Raw genomic sequence first — 18967 nt, 5'->3', positions numbered from 1 at the left:
GCCTGCGTGGTTACGCCATCACGACCGACATGCGCAATAGCGAGACGCCGGAGCTCTGCGTGGGTGGCCTCCGAGTCTCTTCCGGTCTGTGATCTTATCCTGGCACTGAGGGCGCCGGACTGGCGCTTTTGGCCGGCTTGGCATTCGGTGGGCGGCTTCTTGGGACCCATATGAGCCAATGGCATCATCCCGGCAGTGGCTGGGGTCGGGGACGCGACTTTCCTGGGCGCTCCTCGGCCAGGAAGAAGGGCGGAAACCACGTCCCGGAAAGGTAATATGTCTTGGGCCTTTGGCATGGCCTTTCCAGCTCATGGCTTCTGGGCGTGGGCTTCATCTTTTGTGGTCTCTGCGTCTCACTTTTGCTGTCACAAGCTTGGCTTGTCCGCCCCTTGTTTTGAGGCTTTGACCCTCTTCGCCACCCGCTGTAGCTGAAAGGGGCAATGTCTGTGATGTCCTGTGATTTCTCCTTAGTTCTGGCCAGGGCTCTTAGGTAAAATACGGAAGGTTTGCTTTAAGGCAGGACTGTTACTTTTGAGGACACTCCTTAATTCCCAAAATAGAACCTCCTCAATTCCTTGTTACTTGGCGCGGAAAGTGTATGATTGAGTTAGGAACCCAGCAGTAGTAGCGCCCTGTGATCTCACGTGGAAAGTTGGTTTGTATTGTTTTCAGAAATCACAAAGAGCATAAATTGTTAGGTCCTAACAGGCCTCATTGGAGAGATGTTCCTTTATACGTACAAATGATTAGTTTTGAGACTTTGCACGTATGTGCAGTGAACTGTTTTTACTCCTTGAAACCATCTTCCACCATCTCATACCTCAATAAATCTTCTTGATATTATGTCCTGTCTTTTGACTGTCACCTTCTGTCAGCCCCCTAATACAGGTCTTGCCTGACCTGTTACAATTGGGTTCTAATTACTGGATCTCCTCTTTGTTTCCATCCAGTCGTTCTAAATTTTTTTCTTTTTCTTTTTTTTGAGACAGAGTTTTGCCCTTGTCCCTCAGGCTGGAGTGCAATGGCGCGATCTCAGCTCACCGCAACCTCTGCCTTCCGGGTTCAAGCAATTCTCCGGCCTCAGCCTCCGAAGTTAATGGGATTACAGGCGCCTGCCACCACTCCCAGCTAATGATTTTGTATTTTTAGTAGAGACAGGGTTTCATCGCATCACTCAGGCTGGTCTTGAACTCCTGACCGCAGGTGATCCACGTGCCTCGGCCTCCCAGAGTGCTGAGATTACAGGTGTGAGCTGCTGCGGCCAGCCCAATCCGTTCTGGATGACAACAACAACAAAAAAATCCTTTTTTTTTTTTTTTTTTTTTTTTTGAGTTAGGGTCTTGCTGTGTTACCCAAGTTAGAGTGCAGTGGCATAATCATAATTCATTGCAACTCAGCCTCCCAGGCTCGTTCAGTTCTCCCACTTCAGCCTCCCTGGTAGCTGAGACTCCAGGCGTGCACCACCATGCCCAGCTAATTTTTGTATTTTTATTTTTATTTTTTGTAGAGATGGGGTTTTGCCATGTTGCCTAGGATTTTCTTGAGCTCCTGGTCTAAAGCAATTCACCTGCCTTGACCTCCCAAAATTCTGGGACTACAGGCATAAGCCACTGCACCTGGCCAAGAAATCTTTTTAATAGGTAATTAGTAAATATTGAAATCTAATGGGAATTGGAATATTGCTCATGAGCATTGCTCTTAACATTGTTTTAAGAGTAAAAAAGGGCTGGACGCAGTGGCTCACACCTGTAATCCCCACACTTTGGGAGGCAGAACTGGGCTTGATCACTAGAGGTCAGAAGTTCGAGACCAGCTTGGCCAACATGGAGAAACCCTGCCTCTACTAAAAATAGAAAAATTAGCTGGGTGTGGTGGCAGGTGCCTGTAATACCAGCTACTCAGGAGGCTGGGACACGAGAATTGGCTTAAACTGGGAGGTGGAGGTTGCAGTGGGCCGAGATTGTGCCACAGCATTGCAGCCTGGGCAACAGAATGAGACTCTGTCTCAAATAAATTAAAAAAAAAATTTTTTTTTTAAGAGTAAAAATGAACTCCTTTTTGTCTGTAGTATGAGGCTGTGCATGATCTGGGATCCCCTCTCCTTCTCCAGCCCCATCTCTTGCCTCTCTTGCTTGCCCTCACTTTCTATGTTTCATATATACTGAATTAACGCTAGTTAATTCCTTTTGTCTTTTTTTTTTTTTCTTGAGACGGAACTCTGTTCTTGTTGCCCAGGCTGGAGTGCAGTGGGGCGATCTCAGCTTAGTGCAACCTCCACCTCCCAGGTTCAAGCGTTTCTCCTGCCTCAACCTCCTGAGTGGCTAGGATTACAGGCATGCACCACCATTTTTTTTTTTTTTTGGTATTTGTAGTAGAGACGGGGTTTCTCCATGTTGGTCAGGCTGGCCTTGAACTTCCGACCTCAGGTGATCCTCCCCCCAACCTCGGCCCTCCAAAGTACTGGGATTACAAGGTTGAGCCACTGTGCCTTGCCATTAATTCTAACTTATGCTATTCACTGTAATTCTTAGCATTATTAAGTGAAGTTCACAGTCCCTCTTCTAGCAGGTTTTCTCTTAAAATATGAACTTGGAAGTTCCCTAGTAATTGAACTTGATGGCATCAGTCGTATGAAAACTAAAACCATGAAGTGAAATAATTGAATTTAAATTATTTCAGTGAATTTGTTTGTATTAATGGCACTTTAGTATCTGGTACTGGGCTAAGTTTTATCAGGGACACAGAAGTTCTGGGTATCTCTTTTTTATATAGGCCTTATTTGATGATAACTTTGTGCTGTTTTGTTGCCGTATTTCCATTTTCATGATGGGAAACAGGAGAGAAAGACAGTATAGGTCATTACTTGCTGGGGTTGAATAAGTGGAGTGGTGAAATGCAAAGCAGAGAGAAGAGAGGACATGTCATGTGGGCTATGATTCCCATTTTCAAGAAATCTTATTCTGTGCAATGAGACGAAGCTAACATACAATTTGGCTGACAAAAAAATGTATCTAATAGGTGGAAAGACTATCTCCCAATTGGCCAGCGGATGCCTGGGACTCGTTTCATAGCTTTCAAAGTTCCTTTGCAAAAGGTAAGCGAAGGTTAATTCAGTATTCTTTCACACATCTAAATTCACCATGCAGAACACTGTTCTCAGCTCTATCACATTCCATTTTCTCTTTTTTTTAGCAAATACTTTGTAATGACCCCTTGACTATCCTGAGATGAAGCTCATAGGTACATACAACCTGCTTCAATATTTTAAAGAAAAATGCCAATTCATACCCTAACTATAATAGAATAAAATAAAAGTAATTTATAATAAAGCAATACATATTTCAATATATAAATGTTTGGACATGACTGCATTAAAAGACATAGAATAATAGTTGCCTGTGCCATAAATTTGAGAACCACAAATGTAGACTGATCTAGGTGGCTGATACTGCCTTAGTGGTAGGACTTTCTAATATAGATTTCCAAACAAAACAAAGTATAGTCTTCATTTGGTTGATAAGGTGATTGCTATCCTGGAAAATTAAATATATATTAAAATTGTACAAAAATAATTTGTGATTATTTGTGAAATGGAGTGAGGTTCTAAGGCCAAGCTAAATATGAACAGCTTTTTATCTATATTAATGTTGAATAGGGCATTCAAAAGCCATTCAGGATGTGGGACACATTTGTAGGACTGTTCTGAATTTGGCAAGCTATCTAGAATTTGTAACCCTTACCACTGAATGTCAGTGGGCCTCTTTTCCTCCCATAGTCGCAATAAAAAATAAGCCCTGGATCATCAAGGTTAGGGTTTCAGTGTGGAAAATCTCAAGATTGTGGTTTTTTTTGGAACTAGGAAAAGAATACGAGGGGACAGCTTTTGACAGCCATAAAAAAGATGAGAAGGTGAAGACAAATATTGTTTTCTAGATTCTGTGTCTTATTAGACTTCCCCAGCATAGCTCAGCTTAGTATCAGGAGAAGCCCACTTGAAACATTTTGGGAATTTACTTAATTTGTGACTCATAGATCAGATTTCCTTTTTCAACTGCTGTGTCAACTTCTCTGCATGTCTGGGCTTAAAGTGAGTCGTTTCAGGCCAGGCCCGGTGGATCACATTTGTAATACCAGTACTTTGGGAGGCCAAGGTGGGTGGATCGCTTGAGTCCAGGAGTTTTAGACCAGCCTGGGCAACATTGCAAAACCTGACTCTACAAAAAAATTAACCAGGCATGGTGGTATGTGCTTGTGGTCTCTGCTGCTCGAGAGGCTGAGGTAGGACGATCGATTGAGCCCAGGAGGTCAAGGCTGCAGTGAGCCGTGATCATGCCCCTGCACTCCAGCCTGGGCCACAAAGTGAGACCCTGTCTCCCCAAAAAAAAAAAAAAAAGAAAAAAAGAAAAAGGAGTTGTTGGAGGTACAGGGAATTTTTAGGGAAGTGAAACTATTCTCTATGATATTATAAGGGTAGATACATGTCGTTATATATTGATCAAAACCCGTAAAAGGATTTCACATATCGTAACATATTTCACAACAATCCTGTGCTGATGAAGTAGCAGTAGTACTAATATCTCTTCTTGAGTGCTTATTCCACACTAGCTCAGAGGATAGATGGTTACAACTAATAAATAATTTTATAGATAATGAAACAGGCTCAGAAAAGGAAGAATCAAAACTTCAACTTCTTTCTTTCTCTCATTTTTTTGTGGCAAAATATGTATAACATAATACGTACATGCAATGCACAATACAGAATGAATCATGCATACCTACACTCTAGACTTCGGTGATAATGATGTGTCATAGTTGGTTCTTCAGTTGTAACAAATGGACCACACTGGTATGGAATGTGGATAGTGGGGGAGTCTGGGTGGGGTGGGAGAGGGAAAGTACATGTGAGAAGTGTCTGTGCTTTGGCTCAGTTTTGCTGTGAACCTAAAACTGCTCTGAAAACTAGTGTATTTTTTAAAAAGTACGTTGCTGGCACCTGAATGGCCAGACAGATTGATGGAACAGAGCACAAAGTTAAAAAATAAGCCACATACATAAAAGAATATTTAGCAATGAAGGCCATCCTTCATATATGTAGACATGTAAGAAATACTTGTGAGGCTGAGACAGGAGGATTGCTTGAGCTCAGGAGTTTGAGATCAGCCTGGGCAACATGGCAAGACCCTATCTCTTAAAAAAAAAAAAAAAAAAAAAGTAATCTGGACATGGTGATTTATACCTGTAGTCTCACCTAATTGGGAGGCTGAGATGAAGGATTGCTTGAGTCTGGGAGGTGGAGGCTATAGTGAGCCATGTTTCTGCCACTGCACTCCAGCCTGGATGACAGAGCTACAGTGGTGAATAAAATCTTGGAGTTTACAGTCTTATTAGCAGACCAACAGGAAATGAATACAGAAATAAATACTCGAAGTGGGCTTATTTTTTTCTTTCTGATCACTCTGGCAGAAAAGATTGTTATCATATACCTTCTGCGTTCCAACAGAGTGGAAACTTTCCTTTGAATCTCATTGTAAGCATCACAGGACTTGAATAAATGCATAATGTAATATAGGATTTTAAGCACATAGTTGCTCTGATTTCATTCTCTCCGACAGAGTTTTGAAAAGAAACTTGCTCCAGAAGAATGTTTTTCCCCTTTGGATCTTTTTAACAAAGTCCGAGAACAAAATGAAGAACTTGGACTGATTATTGATTTAACATATACTCAACGCTATTATAAACCAGAAGTAAGTGGAACCCTTAATTGAAAAGTTCTTTTTTCTGATACAAAAATAATTTATAGTGATTCAATAATAATTCAGTAATCATCTTGTGCTTATGTGAAGCCTGGCCTTCTTTGATGGGTAGTAAGGTTAAAAAAGAACTAAGTGATTTCCTTAGTTATGTTTTTAATTGCTGTCTCAAATGAAATTGAAGAAATGAACTAAAATATTTGGCAGTAGGCTGTGTGTGTGCCTAAGAAATTCCATAAGCTTCCATAATCTATATTTTGAAAACGAAGTAAACTTACTAATACTAGCAGTGGCCCGAGGAAAGAAAGGAATATCCAATATGTCTTAGCACTTACTTTATGCAGTTGCCTGAGCATGTATAAGCATCATGGTAAAAGACAGTTCTCTAAGTTTATGATTTCTTTTCCCAGTGTCTATTGATACAATACAGAGATTTAAATATCATTTTGGCCCCATTTAGCATCTCAGTGTGAAAGAGTGATCCTTTTTCTGACTAGTTCCATGGCTTTTGGAAACAGTAACATCTAATGTTAGGTAATATTTGTACAGCAGTTTGCCACCTAAAAAGTACTTTCAGCTGGGTGTGGTGGCTTCTGCCTGTAATCCCAGGACTTTGGGAGGTTGAGGCGGATGGATCACCTGAGGTCAGGAGTTTGAGACCAGCCTTGCCAGCATGGTGAAATCCCGTCCCTATTAAAAATACAAAAACATTAGCCGGGTGTGGTGGCGCATGCCTCTAATCCCATCTACTAGGGAGGCTGAGGCAGGAGAATTGCTTGTACCTGGGAAGCTGAGGTTGCAGTGAGCCAAGATCATGCCACTGTACAACAGCCTGGGCATCAGAGCAAGACTTCAACCCAAAATAAAAGGTGCTTTCACACATGTATTAGCTTATCTAATCGACTCAACAATCCTGTGTTGATGAAGGAGCAGTTGTGCTAATATCTTCTGTTGAGTGCTTTTTCTTTGCTCAGAGGAGAAATGGTTAACAATTAATACATAATTTTACAGAAGATAAAACAGGCTCAAAAAAGGATGACCTAAAACTTAAATTTAGTTCTTTCTCCTTTTTTTAAATTGAAGCACAGATTGAGGCCCTATCTTTGGAGGTTGGAGCTTCTTAGATTGTCTCCTGAGTCCTTTTGATACAATCCTAGTAACCTTTGATCACTCTTTTTTTGCTATTTATATGGAAAAATATTCCAGGTTTATCTCCTACATTTCCTGCCCCACCCTGAACTCAGCCATTTTCCCAAGGAGCTTTTGATTCCTTTTGGTGGGAATGATATTTAGAGATTACATTCTGAGTGCTTGAGTGTTCAGTGCCTCTAGGCTCATTGTTTCTAGTCTTTCTCTGTGGACGGTGCTAGGAAATATGTATGTTTGTAATGTAAGATACATCCTGAGTTCATGCTGATACTCTCCATTTAAACTCAGAACTTCAGTTCTAAAAGAACTGAAAGTAAGGATTTAAACAAATACTTGTACGCCAGTATTCACAGCAGCATTTGTCAAATGGCCAAAAGGTGGAAACAACCCAAGTGTCCATCAATACGTGAATGGATACACAAAACATAGTATATGCACGCAATGGAATATTACTCAGCTAAAAAAAGAATAAATTGAATACATGCTACAATATGGATGAGCCTTAAAAATCATGCTTAGTGAAATAAACCAGACACAGAAGGACACATATGTGATTCCACTTGTATGAAGTACCTAGAATAGACAAATTCACAGAGACAGAAAACAGACTAAAGGATCTAGGATGTGGGGAAAAAACGGAATTATGGTTTAATGGTTAAGAGTCTTTTTGTCAGGGATGACGAAAAAGTTTTTGAGTGGTGATAGTTACACAATACTATGAATGTAATGCCACTGAATGATACACTTACAAATGGTTAAAAGGATTCTCACATGCCCTCTTCTGGCTTTTATCTGAATCTACTCTCTTCCAAGCCAAGAGTATCAGTTCTCAACAATGCCTGGAATTCGCTCTATCTGACAATTCAAATCCAAGTTCTTCTGACTCTATTCTACTCTTCTACTTAAATCGTAGCTGCTTTATGCAGGCACTGGCCCTTGAATTGTGAAATGTTAAACGGAACTGTTTATATAATTTATGGTTAAATATGAATTCATTCACATGGAATTTGCTTTCAGTTTTGGACATCTATTGACTATGGCGCAGTTTTATTGAAAATAAGTGATGCTTCCTGGTTGTAGCAATATTACAAAAAATGGCTCTTTATTGCAATTGCATATTCTGATTTTGGCATATTAAGTTTATCATAGTCTCTTGGCTTATATTCTGGGTCCCCTAATTACTCTTTAATTCTTTCTCTGCAAATGAAATAATACATCTTGTATGGTTTTGCTTTATAGGATTTGCCAGAAACTATTCCTTACTTAAAAATTTTTACAGTTGGGCATCAAGTGCCTGATGATGAGACAATTTTTAAATTCAAACACGCTGTTAATGCATTTTTGAAAGAAAATAAAGATAACGGTGAGTTTTTGTTCGGCTTATTGGAACTTTGGTGTGCTATGAATGGGGTTGGGAAATTTTTGGTATTTTTTCATAGTTGTAACCTTAGACCTGTTGTATTTAATAATGCTAAGATGATGAAAATGTCAGATGGTGCTAACAGGGTAAGATGATTAGGAATGGGACAGACCCCTAGAAGGAAAACAAGAAGGAGTGCACCAGTGGAATTGCCCCTTTGTCATACATATTTAAGATATTTGTGTTGTTTTTCCACTTTGAGTACAAATGAGGAAGGATACCACCACCTCTTATTCTTCATGGGGGAGAACATAAGCCAAAGGCTGGTGCTTTCTTGTTCCTGCTTTAAGATTTACCTTACAGTGTTGAAAATAGAACCTAACAGCCTCTTTATCTTAAGGATCCAGTTGCCTTTTTCTGGCATCTACCTGCCAAAAGAACGTGTTACTTACCGTATTTTAAGACTGAAGAAACTTTTGTGTTTGGAAAGCCACTGACACCCACAGGACAAAGCCTTCATTTTGCCTTTTTTCAAATTTAGCTTGAGGAGTGTACACTCTTACATAAATCTAACGTAAATATTCCTTTTTTAAAAATGTGATGGCATAGTGGAGACAGAATAGAGACAGAGGTGGGAAGATAGGAAATGGAAGGTGAGAGGTAGAGACTGGGTCAGTGGGTTTGAAGATAAAATTTCCAATTATAACCCAGTCAGTCACTTAATGTAGACACTAGCTTTTGATTATGTTAACAGATCTTCGTTGTTCACAGATCTTCCCCTGTACTTTAACTTTAAAACTTGAGAAGTTTGGCTTTCTCATTTGTATACGTTGTTGTCACAGAAATACCACCTTTTAAGATATGAGGGTACAGCTGATGGCCTGTTCACTGCTTCCAGGCTCGTTAGTGTGAAACTTTTATATAGCGCCTCATCTGTTCTGTGAGGGCTAGGAGGTCCTTATGAATACATGAGAACACATTTTTAAATCTTAGTTGTTCACATGTTACACTGATTGTCGTCAGATGGATAGACTGAACTCCATGTTGGTCTTCTGCCCGAGTTGTGCTGGCTGGCAGAGTCTTGCAGTACCTACTTCCACAGCAGGCGTGGGACCTTGTTTGTAATCAGTTTGGCTATCTCTTCTATAAACGAGTCCCACAGATACCAGGCTCACTGATAAAAAGAGGACACTACACCCTCCACTCTCTTCTAGAACTGGTAGAGACTCAAAATAAATTGATTCAGTAAATATGGAGATCCTTTTAGGTTTGTTGCTAGAGCATGAGGACACAGAGGTGTTAGCAGTCTTTGTTTTTTATTATAGCAGCTCACAGTTATCTAGGAAAATAAACATGTAGTGCAAGTGGTTTAAGATGTGGGTTAATTATAGACAAAAAGACAGTTCCTTATCATAAAAGAATAAATTAAGTACAGTGAGAATATAGAGGAGAGATTGATGACAGCCTCACTGGAGACAACATTCGAGCTGCGGAGAAGAGAATTTTGCCAGAATGAGAAAAGGACAGCCCAGTTTTGGGGATTAGGTACAAAAGGCACCAGGCATAAAGCCATGGAGAGGCAGCCTCATGTGTGACTAGAAGATAGTGTGAAAAGGCATGGAGTTCATATGTTCATTTTCAACAAATAATTATATAACTAAGTTGAAGACACTTTTCTAAAAAGTGGGAATAGAACAAAGTCCTTGCCCTTATATACTTTACATTCTAGTGGGGGAGAGAAATAAGCAAATAGATACATGGAATATATATGGTGATAAGTGCTTTAGAGAATAACAAAACAGGATAAAGGGGTGAGGGAAGATGTGAGTGATCAGGAAGGCCTCTTTATGAAGATATCATTTGAGCAGAACCTTAAAGGAAGTAGTGAACCAAGTCATTGGGTGTCTGGAGAGGAGTGTTCCAAGGCAGAGGGAACAGCAGTGCAAAGTCCCTGAGGCATGACTGTGCTAGGCATGTTTGAGGAGTGGTAAAGAGGCCAGTGTGGCTGGAGTGGCGGTAATGAGGGTCAGAGCGGGAGAAATGGGATCCCAGAGGTTGAGGGTGGGCAGAAGGGAGGTGGATCATATAAGCCCTCATAAATCATACTTAGGATCATTGTGGACGTGGATCAGTTGGAAAGACAGATTGATATCAGTTGATAAAGGATTCTAAGTGCCATGCTAAGTTTGGGCTTCATGCTATGCTAAATTAAGATTTTTAAGCAAAAACAACCCAGGCTTATGTTTCAGAAAGACAACATCTGCTATATAGAGGATCAATTGAGATAGAAGTAGGGAGATTAATTTGTGGTAGTAATCCAGGCAGGCAATAATGAGTGCCTTCTTTTTTCTTTTCTGGTTTTTTTTTTTTTTTTTTTTTTTTTTTTGAGGCAGTCTCCCTCTGTCACCCAGGCTGGAGTGTAGTGGTGTGATCTCAGCTCACTACAACCTCTGACTCTCAGATTCAAGCGATTCTCCTGCCTCACCCTCCTGAGTAGCTGGGATTACATCCACCTGCCACAGCACCCAGCTAACTTTTTAGTAGAGACAGTTTCACCATGTTCACCAGGCTTGAAAAGCATGAGCCACCACACTTGGCCAATGACTGCCTTCTTTACCTGATGCCACATAGTCACAAACGCAGATTTTGCAAGGATAAACTACACGTTTTTTATTTAATTCCTTATATAATTTTTTTTAAAGGATGGACTAAGAAATAATATGGTGTAATGGGAAAACTCTTAGGCTTTATTCTAGTCTTGTACTGTTTGCCTTGCCTTTTTATACTATAGTGTGAATAGTGCTATTTACCTGAGTCCTTCACAGGGTACGTAGACCTGTGGCATGTGTGGAGCATCGAACGAGAGAAGGAATGGAAGCTCTTTGGGAACTTGAGTACTATGGAAACTGTCCTTACTATTCAGTATCAAAAGTGAAGGCATTTCATTTGTTTCATTCAGAAACAAATTTCATTCTTCTCATAGCCTGTTGTTGCTTTCACTCCCTTTTTGTGTAATTAAATGGATTACTGATGGGCATTCTTTAAGATAGATGGTTTGTCTCATTGCACTTTTGGCTGTTAGTATCTTACCAGGCCTGTAGTTTACATCATTGAGTCTAATTGGGACTATGCAAACTTTCCCAGAAGCAGTGAATTTTGGCATTCTGTTAGAGTATTCTTTATAGTTATGTTCATAAAAAGAAGAATTCTTCAGAGTTATTCATTTTCAGGGCAGTGTAATGTTACACACTTCTGTGTCTACTTCAGTTACTTAACCTTGTATTTTTTTTTTAATAGACAAACTTATTGGTGTCCACTGTACTCATGGGTTAAACAGGACTGGCTACCTCATTTGCAGGTAAGTTGCCGACCCCAGAGGGAGACCATTTTAAAGTTGTTACTGTCTGTTTATAATGTAAACTTGTTGTAAAAAAAATGCAACCAATACAGAAATACATGAAGTAGAAGGCAATCTTGATCCCACCGAGCGATTACCACCGTTAATAATTTAGTATGCATCTTTTCAGACTCTAAAAATGCAGATACAAACATACATGTGATTGAATGGTATAATAGTTAGACATTGTTTTTAAATTTAATATGTGATAGACATCTTTCTTTTAAAGACTTGAACTACTCATTCTTTTTAAGGGCTGCATTCCTTTGCATACCAATGAACACACAAGTCAGAAATTTGGTATTATAAAACATTGGAGTAGTGAACATTTCTATATAAACATTTTTTAATACACATGCCGTAGCCCTAGAGGTAATTTCACTCAAAGTAGAATTTCTGAATCAAATCATATGTGTCCTTATGGTTTTCATGGATGTTCCCACACTGTACTGATTTTTGTTCATTCAGAAAATATCTCCCGAGCATCTGTTATGTGTAGGCACTGTGCTGGGTGCTAGCAAAGAGACTTCAGCTGCCCTGTGCCTCCTAACAGTCTAGGGAGGGAGTAGATAATAAAAAATCACACAAATGCCTGTAGAATTACAACTCTGACAAGTGCTGAGGAGCAGAGGGAACGTGGTACAATGAGAGCATAGAACAGGGAGGATTTGACTTCAGGGAGAGGACTAGAGGTTTCCGTGAGGAGGTCTGAGCAACTATCTGAAGTAAGAGTAGGTGTTCACCAGAAAGGACCGTTGCGGAGAGAATTGCGAACGTTAAGGATCAGCAAAGCCCATGTAACAGGAAAACGTATACTGTGTTGGAGGAGCTGGCCAGGGAGGCTGGGCCATGGGGGAAGTATGGCATTAAAATGGAGCTGGAAGTAGGGGTAGGAGCTAAAACCATGCAGAGCTATGTGTAAGGTTTTGGTCACTAGCTTAAGAACAATAGAAAACCATTGAATTTTTTTTTGTTGGGGATGAGTGTGGAAAACAATCAAATTCATATTTTCAATCTGTCATCTTACTGCTGAGTGGAGAATACACTGCAGAGGGAAAGAGGTAGAAGCAAGGAGACACGTTAGGAGGTGTTTGTAGGAATTAAGGCGTAGTGGTGGAGTGGACCAGGGCATGGTGGTCATTTTTTTGGAAAGATACAGACATATTCTGGAGATATTTAGGTAATGTTGTTGTCAGGAAATGGTGGTGGATTCAAGATGAGAGTATGGAAGAAATGGCTGACAGTGATGGTGACTCCCAAGTTTCTGGCCCATTCTGTTGGTTATATAGTAGTTTTTAGATATAATGTTGATATTTTTCCCAATTTTTGTTTGTTGTTGGTTTCAGATTAATACTCTGTCATATTAAGGAAGTCTATTTTTAGTATATAAAGCATTTTGATAAAAAATGATTCTGTATTTTATTATAGTAATGTAAATAAATATGTAAATAGATCTTCTGAAGTTGAGTCATCCTTGCATTCTTGAAAAACGTCTTTTTGTGGTCATGGTTTGTCATCCTTTAATAATTGCTGGATTCGATGTGCTGATATTTTCTTAGGATTTTTATATCTATGTAAGTTCAAATAGGACCTTTTTTGAAAAATCTTGATTTTTTTTTCTTTTCGTATATATAAATGACCCAAATTATGTTGTTTTGTTAGATATTTGATTGATGTAGAAGGCATGAGGCCAGATGATGCAATTGAATGTAAGTATGAGGGTTGTCACTATTTTTCCCTTTTTGTAAAAGTTAAAGGTGGAAACGTAGAAGAATTTCTCGAATTTTGGTAACAAAGAAGTTTGTAATTCATTTGCTCCAAAATAAGATAGTCTTGCAAAAAAATCGATAAAAGTCTGTGGAAGTAGTGAGATATCACAGCCTGAATTGTGCATTTCAGCCTAATTTACTTTTTCTGGGAAAGATTTGCTTTTCGTACAGTTATTTCTAACAGTTTATCCACTCCTCAGTATTCAATAGGTGCCGGGGACATTGCTTAGAAAGAAAAAACTACATCGACGACCTTCAGAACGGTCCTATCAGAAAGTAAGTCTATTTGTTTGTTTATTCATTCATTTATGACGGCGTCTTGCTCTGTTGCCCACGCCAGAGGGCAATGGCACAATCTTGGCTCACTGCAATCTCCACCTCTTAAGTTTACACAGTTCTCCTGCCTCACCCTCCCAAAGAGCTGGGATTACAGGTGTGCCATGCACAGCTAATTTTTATTTTTTTTTAGTAGAGACGGGGTTTCACCCTGTTGGCCAGGCTGGTCTGGAACTCCTTGTGATCTGCTTGCCTAGGTCTCCCAGCGTGTTAGGATTGCAAGCGTGAGCCACAACGCCCGTAATTCTTGTGTTTTATATGTGAGATTTGTATGGCAGGGAGATCTCTTTTTATATAATTTAAGCTTCATATATCTATTCTTCTGGTAGCTTATTTGTTTGGGAAGATTTAAACAAATGGGAATGGGAGAAGGAAGAAATTGTTATTTTCATAGGCCAAAATATAGTCACTAAATTGACTACTACATTTGGGAGCCAGTAATATTGTGTGGAAATACTCTGTTTAAGGAATTGGAATTCCAGTGTACCCAGGCCAAGTGGTTTTGAAGACTCGGCACATTTCATGCAACCATCCCACACCATGAATAAGCCTGTTAAACAAAGACCTAGGTGTAATCTACATTGGATCCAGGGTCACTCAACTCCTCGGCATTTCCACACCCGGACCCAAAATTTGCAACAATCAGTCAGGTACCTTTCTCTGCTTTCCTTTTTCTAATATTGAGATAGAAATTAATATAATTAATGAAAACACATTATGATACTGATGAGGAGTTCTTGCTGATCAATTTGAACCAGGAGATATTATTCTGCTCTTTATTTTGCATTTAGCACTGGAAATATCAGTTACAGGACAGGAATATGTGACTTTTCAGAGGCAACTGGGAAAGGGACTTAGAAATTTTCATTGATATTGAACTTAGCCACATGAAACTCTTGGCTTATCAAAAAGGGTCTTATGTTCGTAGGCTACATTAATATGGTATGGTTTTTAGAATAAGGAAGGTTGTTAGAGAGTTAATACAAATTATAAGAAAAATATTAAAATCCTAATAGAAAAATTGTGAAGTATCTGAACAGATAAACACAAAAGTATTTTCACTTGGGGGAAGTGTCAGTATGATTAAAGTAGTAATTTAGTATGAGTTCTCCAGAATGATAGAACCAGTAGGTTGGATGGATGGATGAATGGGTTGGTGGCAGGGCTTTTTTATTAGGAGAATTAGCTTATGCACTTAGGAAGGCCAAGAAGTTTCATAGTAGGCTGTCTGCAAGCTGGAGAACCAGGCAAGCTGGTGCAATAACTCTCAATCCAAGGCTGAAGGCCTGCAAATCTGGTAAGGGTTGGAGAACACTGGCACGAGTCCTCAAGTCCAAAGGCAAGGAAGCCTGGAGTTCTGACGTCCAAGAGTAGGAGAGGGTAGGGTATTCCAGCTCCAGGAGAGAGCACAATTAGCCTTTCCTCTGCCTTTTGTTCCATCCAGGCCTCCGGCCTATTGGATGGTATCTACCCATGTTGAGGGTGTATCCTCTCACTCAGTTCACCCACTCACACACCAGTATCCTCTGGAAACACCCTCAGAGACACTCCCAGAAACAGTACTTCACCAGCTATCTAGGTATCTCTTAATCCGGTCAAGTTGACGCCTACAATTAAGCATCACAAATAGCAAGATGTTATTCTTTGCCTCTTAATTTATCAACCGTGTGTTTTTTATTTTTGTTTTTTTGGTTTGTTTTTGGAGACGGAGTCTTGCTCTGTTGCCCAGGCTGGAGTGCAACAGAGTGGCACAAACTTGGCTCACTACAACTGCTACTTCCCAGGTTCAAGCAATTCTCCTGCCTCAGCCTTGTGAGTAGCTGGGATTATAGGCATCTGCCACCATGCCCGGCTTATTTTTTTATTTTACTAGAGATAGGGGTTTCACCATGTTGGCTAGGCTGGTGTTGAACTCCTGACCTCAGGTGATCCACTCACCTTTGTCTCCCAAAGTGCTGGGATTACAGGCATGAGCCACCTCCCCTGGCATAACCTCCCCTGGCATATTTAGCAACAGTTTTTGATAAGCACTCCAGTGTAGAGGTTGTCAGGCTGGACCTGGTTTTGCATCTGGGCTCTGTTACTTGCTTTGTGATCTTGGGTAAGATACTTAACCAGTCTATATTTCCATTTTTCCATCAGTCAGATGGAGATTTTAGTAATACATACCCCATAGTGGTTATTGTTGACAGTTAACATGAATTTAAACAGTTTAGCACATTGTAAATACTTTCAAAAATACATTGGCATTTTTAGGCCATGCCTGTTAGCTCAGCATTTAGGGAGGCCAAAGTGGAAGGATTGCTTGAGCACAGGAGTTGGGAGACCAGCTTGGGCAACATGTTGGAACCCTGTTTGTTTTGTGAGTCAGATTTTCACTCTTGTTGCCCAGTCTGGAGTGCAATGGCACAGTCTGAGCTCACCACAACCTCTGCCTCCCAGGTTCAAGTGATTGTCCTGCCTCAGCCTCCCGAGTAGCTGGGATTACAGGCATGCACCACCCACCACACCCAGCTAATTTTGTATTTTTAGTAGAGATGGGATTTCGCCATGTTGAACAGGCTGGTCTCAAACTCCTGACCTCAAGTGATCTGCCTGCCTCAGCCTCCCAAAGTGCTGGGATTATAGGTATGAGCCACCAACCCTGGCTGAGAAATTGACATTTTTAAAAGGTATAAACAAACATTTCAAAAGCATGTTGATAGTGGCAGTGAAAATTGGTATAAGCCTTTTGAAGCATAATTTCAAGAGCCATAAAAATGTTTTACCTAATAATTTCATTTTGAGACTAAGGAAATACTTCAAAATGCAGAAAAAGCTATATTTACTTAATCCTTCAGCACATTTCTCAAGCTCCCTACCATGTGTCAGACCCTGGGCTAGCTCAGGATCCCATAGTGTATGTTTTGCAATGTTAATCCCAGCATCATTTGTGGTTGTGGAAAAACCTGTAGCTGCTGTGTTTCCAACTGGAGAATGTAGCTAAATAATGATTACATCTATACTATAACATTTTATAAAGCCATTGAAAGTGGTAGCTTATTTATGATAAGTGAAAATAATAGGCTGTGATTCAACAGTCAGAAAAAGATGCTGAGGAAAAGAACCAAAGGAACTACTAATTGAATTATAGTAAGTGGGATTGAGGGCTCTGTAGCAGGGTGTTATTGCTTCTTTTCTGAGATTTCCAAATTTTTTTTGTATAATTATAGAAGATTTTCTGATCTTGCTTTTGAAACAAGTAAATTTAAATCCTGTTTTTTCAAATTTGTTGCATGTACCATGGTTAAAGTTTTTCTACACTTTACGATTTATGTATTTTTGTTTATAAAGTGGAAGTAGCTGGGTGTTTTCAGTACTAAATAGCTTATTGTGTCTTATGTCAACCTTACCAGACTTTGGGAGAGAAAGTATTTAATTGGAGTAGTATGGGCATGCATTCCATGCATTTATCTCTGTAGGGAAAGGTAGAAAGGCTTCTGGGAATCCACTCTGTGCCAGGGCATTGTGGGTAATTGAAAGGTATTTTCTTAATTTAGCTTCATAACAGCTCATGAAGGTGGAAAGTGTTATAAGCCCCTTTTTATACAGAACTTAGGGAAATAAAAGTTAAGTAGTTTATCTGCCAAGGTCACACACGTAGTAAACAGTAGCGTATATACTACTTTGTAAATTTATGAATTCAAAATATTTTATAAAAATATAATTTTAAAATAAATTAATCCTAGTAATGGCTTATTACTTTTTGTTTTGCTTTAAGAACGTTTTCACGGAATACAGATATTTACCAGAGAGGCCATATCCCTCCTCCTGGTCCCCCTGGAGAAGATTATTCACACAGGAGGTACACTTGGAATGTGAAGCCAAATGCCAGTCGAGCAGCCCAGGAGAGAAGAAGGTGGTATCCTGACAATTACTCTGGACTATCCTATCCGGCCTATTGGGAATGGACCCAGTGATACAAACCTCTCCTGGAATTGTACCTGGAGACCAGAGCTGGCCTGAAGGTTACTGGTGCGACTTTTAATTAGATGAGGTCTAATGAGGTTTCTTTATTGTTCCCTTATGTTTTCAAGCTTAAGGAAAAATTATATTGCTGTTTACCTCTTTGCTGATAAATTTGCAGTAATTACAGCACTGCAGGAAAAAAATGTTATTCCAGTCCTAAATTTTTCTAAATGAAAAGAGTATTTTAGAACTGAAGCATTAAGAATTTTCCTTGCAAATTATTTTTTTAAAATTCTCTCATTTTTCTATGTTTTTCTCTCTGACTAGACTTGTGATGTGTGTGTTTATGTACAGAAATTTTTATTGTTTTTGTTGTGTTCTGTTGACCCAAAGGACATCTTTATTTTCTATAACTGTTCAAAATTTCTATTAAAATCTACCTGGGAGATACTGTCTTTAGAACCTAGTCATGATCTGTAATTGTGTTTTTTTGTTTAGTTTTGTTTTTGTTTTGAGATAGAGTCTTGTTTTGTCACCCAGGCTGGAGTGCAGTGCTGCTGTCTTGGCTCACTGCAACCTCCACCTTCCAGGTTCAGGCAATTCTTCTGCCTCAGCCTCCTGAGTAGCTGGGACTACAGGATTGTGCCACCATGCCAGGCTAATTTTTGTATTTTTAGTAGAGATGGTGTTTCATCATATTGGCTAGGCTGGTCTTGAACTCCTGACCTCATGATTCACCTGCCTTAGCCTCCCAAACTGGTGAGATTACAGGCATGAGCCACTGTGCACGGCCTTAATCATGGTATTTTTTTGTGATTAGATATTTCTTTCTTTGGCAGTCAGTTGTGGGATTTGACCAACTTTCTTTGAATTGCCAGATATACTGTCTCACACAGGAATAGATGAATTTTTATGGACTGTCAAATAAGCAGGAGAGACGGATGGATACACCGGATTGCTGACTTATTAAATTACAGTGAGTAATTTACCTGGCAGGATAATTGTCATCTTCTGGGTAGAGCTGCCCAGAAAACTTGAAAACTTTTGTAGATTATAAAGGTTACTTGATCAACAGAGTAGAATATGTCCATTTAAAGCCTGAGGATATCTGGCCAGACTACTGTGTTATTATTGCTCCACTGTTGAATATAACCTCCTGGGATCTTTCTCCAGTTGCCTCTTACAGTGAAGTTGTGGTTTACCCCCTGCCCTGAGACAGGGTCTTGCTCTGTCACCCAGGCTGGAGTGCAATGGTGCC

The 18967-nt window shown here is 39.8% G+C and overlaps 1 protein-coding gene across 3 annotated transcripts; it reads left to right on the top strand.

Annotated features, from left to right (window-relative positions):
• Nucleotides 1-18175, top strand: LOC116545822 (RNA/RNP complex-1-interacting phosphatase). Of its 3 annotated transcripts, none has more exons than XM_032272266.1 (9): nt 1-271; nt 3019-3094; nt 5613-5744; nt 8139-8262; nt 11557-11617; nt 13319-13365; nt 13626-13701; nt 14229-14411; nt 17522-18175. In XM_032272266.1, exons 1-9 carry the CDS (start codon nt 171-173, stop codon nt 17718-17720), a joined length of 999 nt encoding a protein of 332 aa, XP_032128157.1. In that variant the 5' UTR covers nt 1-170; the 3' UTR covers nt 17721-18175. The 3 variants fall into 3 exon arrangements, with proteins under 3 accessions (XP_032128157.1, XP_032128158.1, XP_032128159.1); XM_032272267.1 differs by having other exon boundaries at nt 14244-14411; nt 17522-17750; XM_032272268.1 differs by lacking the exon at nt 3019-3094 and having other exon boundaries at nt 18-271; nt 17522-17964.
• The last annotated feature ends 792 nt before the right edge of the window (nt 18176-18967 follow it).

The sequence above is a fragment of the Sapajus apella genome, unplaced genomic scaffold, assembly GCF_009761245.1.
Source record: "Sapajus apella isolate SASKATOON/1434 unplaced genomic scaffold, GSC_monkey_1.0 scaffold391, whole genome shotgun sequence".
Lineage (NCBI taxonomy): Eukaryota > Metazoa > Chordata > Mammalia > Primates > Cebidae > Sapajus > Sapajus apella.
Note: the sequence above shows the minus strand (reverse complement) of the source record. Positions and strands in the feature narration are given on the sequence as shown.

Coding starts and splice junctions, on each gene's coding strand:
- LOC116545822 (XM_032272266.1), top strand. CDS start 171: ATGAGCCAATGGCATCATCCCGGCAGTGGCTGGGGTCGGGGACGCGAC. Junction 8,263..11,556: donor GAAAGAAAATAAAGATAACG/GTGAGTTTTTGT, acceptor TTTTTTTAATAG/ACAAACTTATTGGTGTCCAC. Junction 11,618..13,318: donor ACTGGCTACCTCATTTGCAG/GTAAGTTGCCGA, acceptor TTGTTTTGTTAG/ATATTTGATTGATGTAGAAG.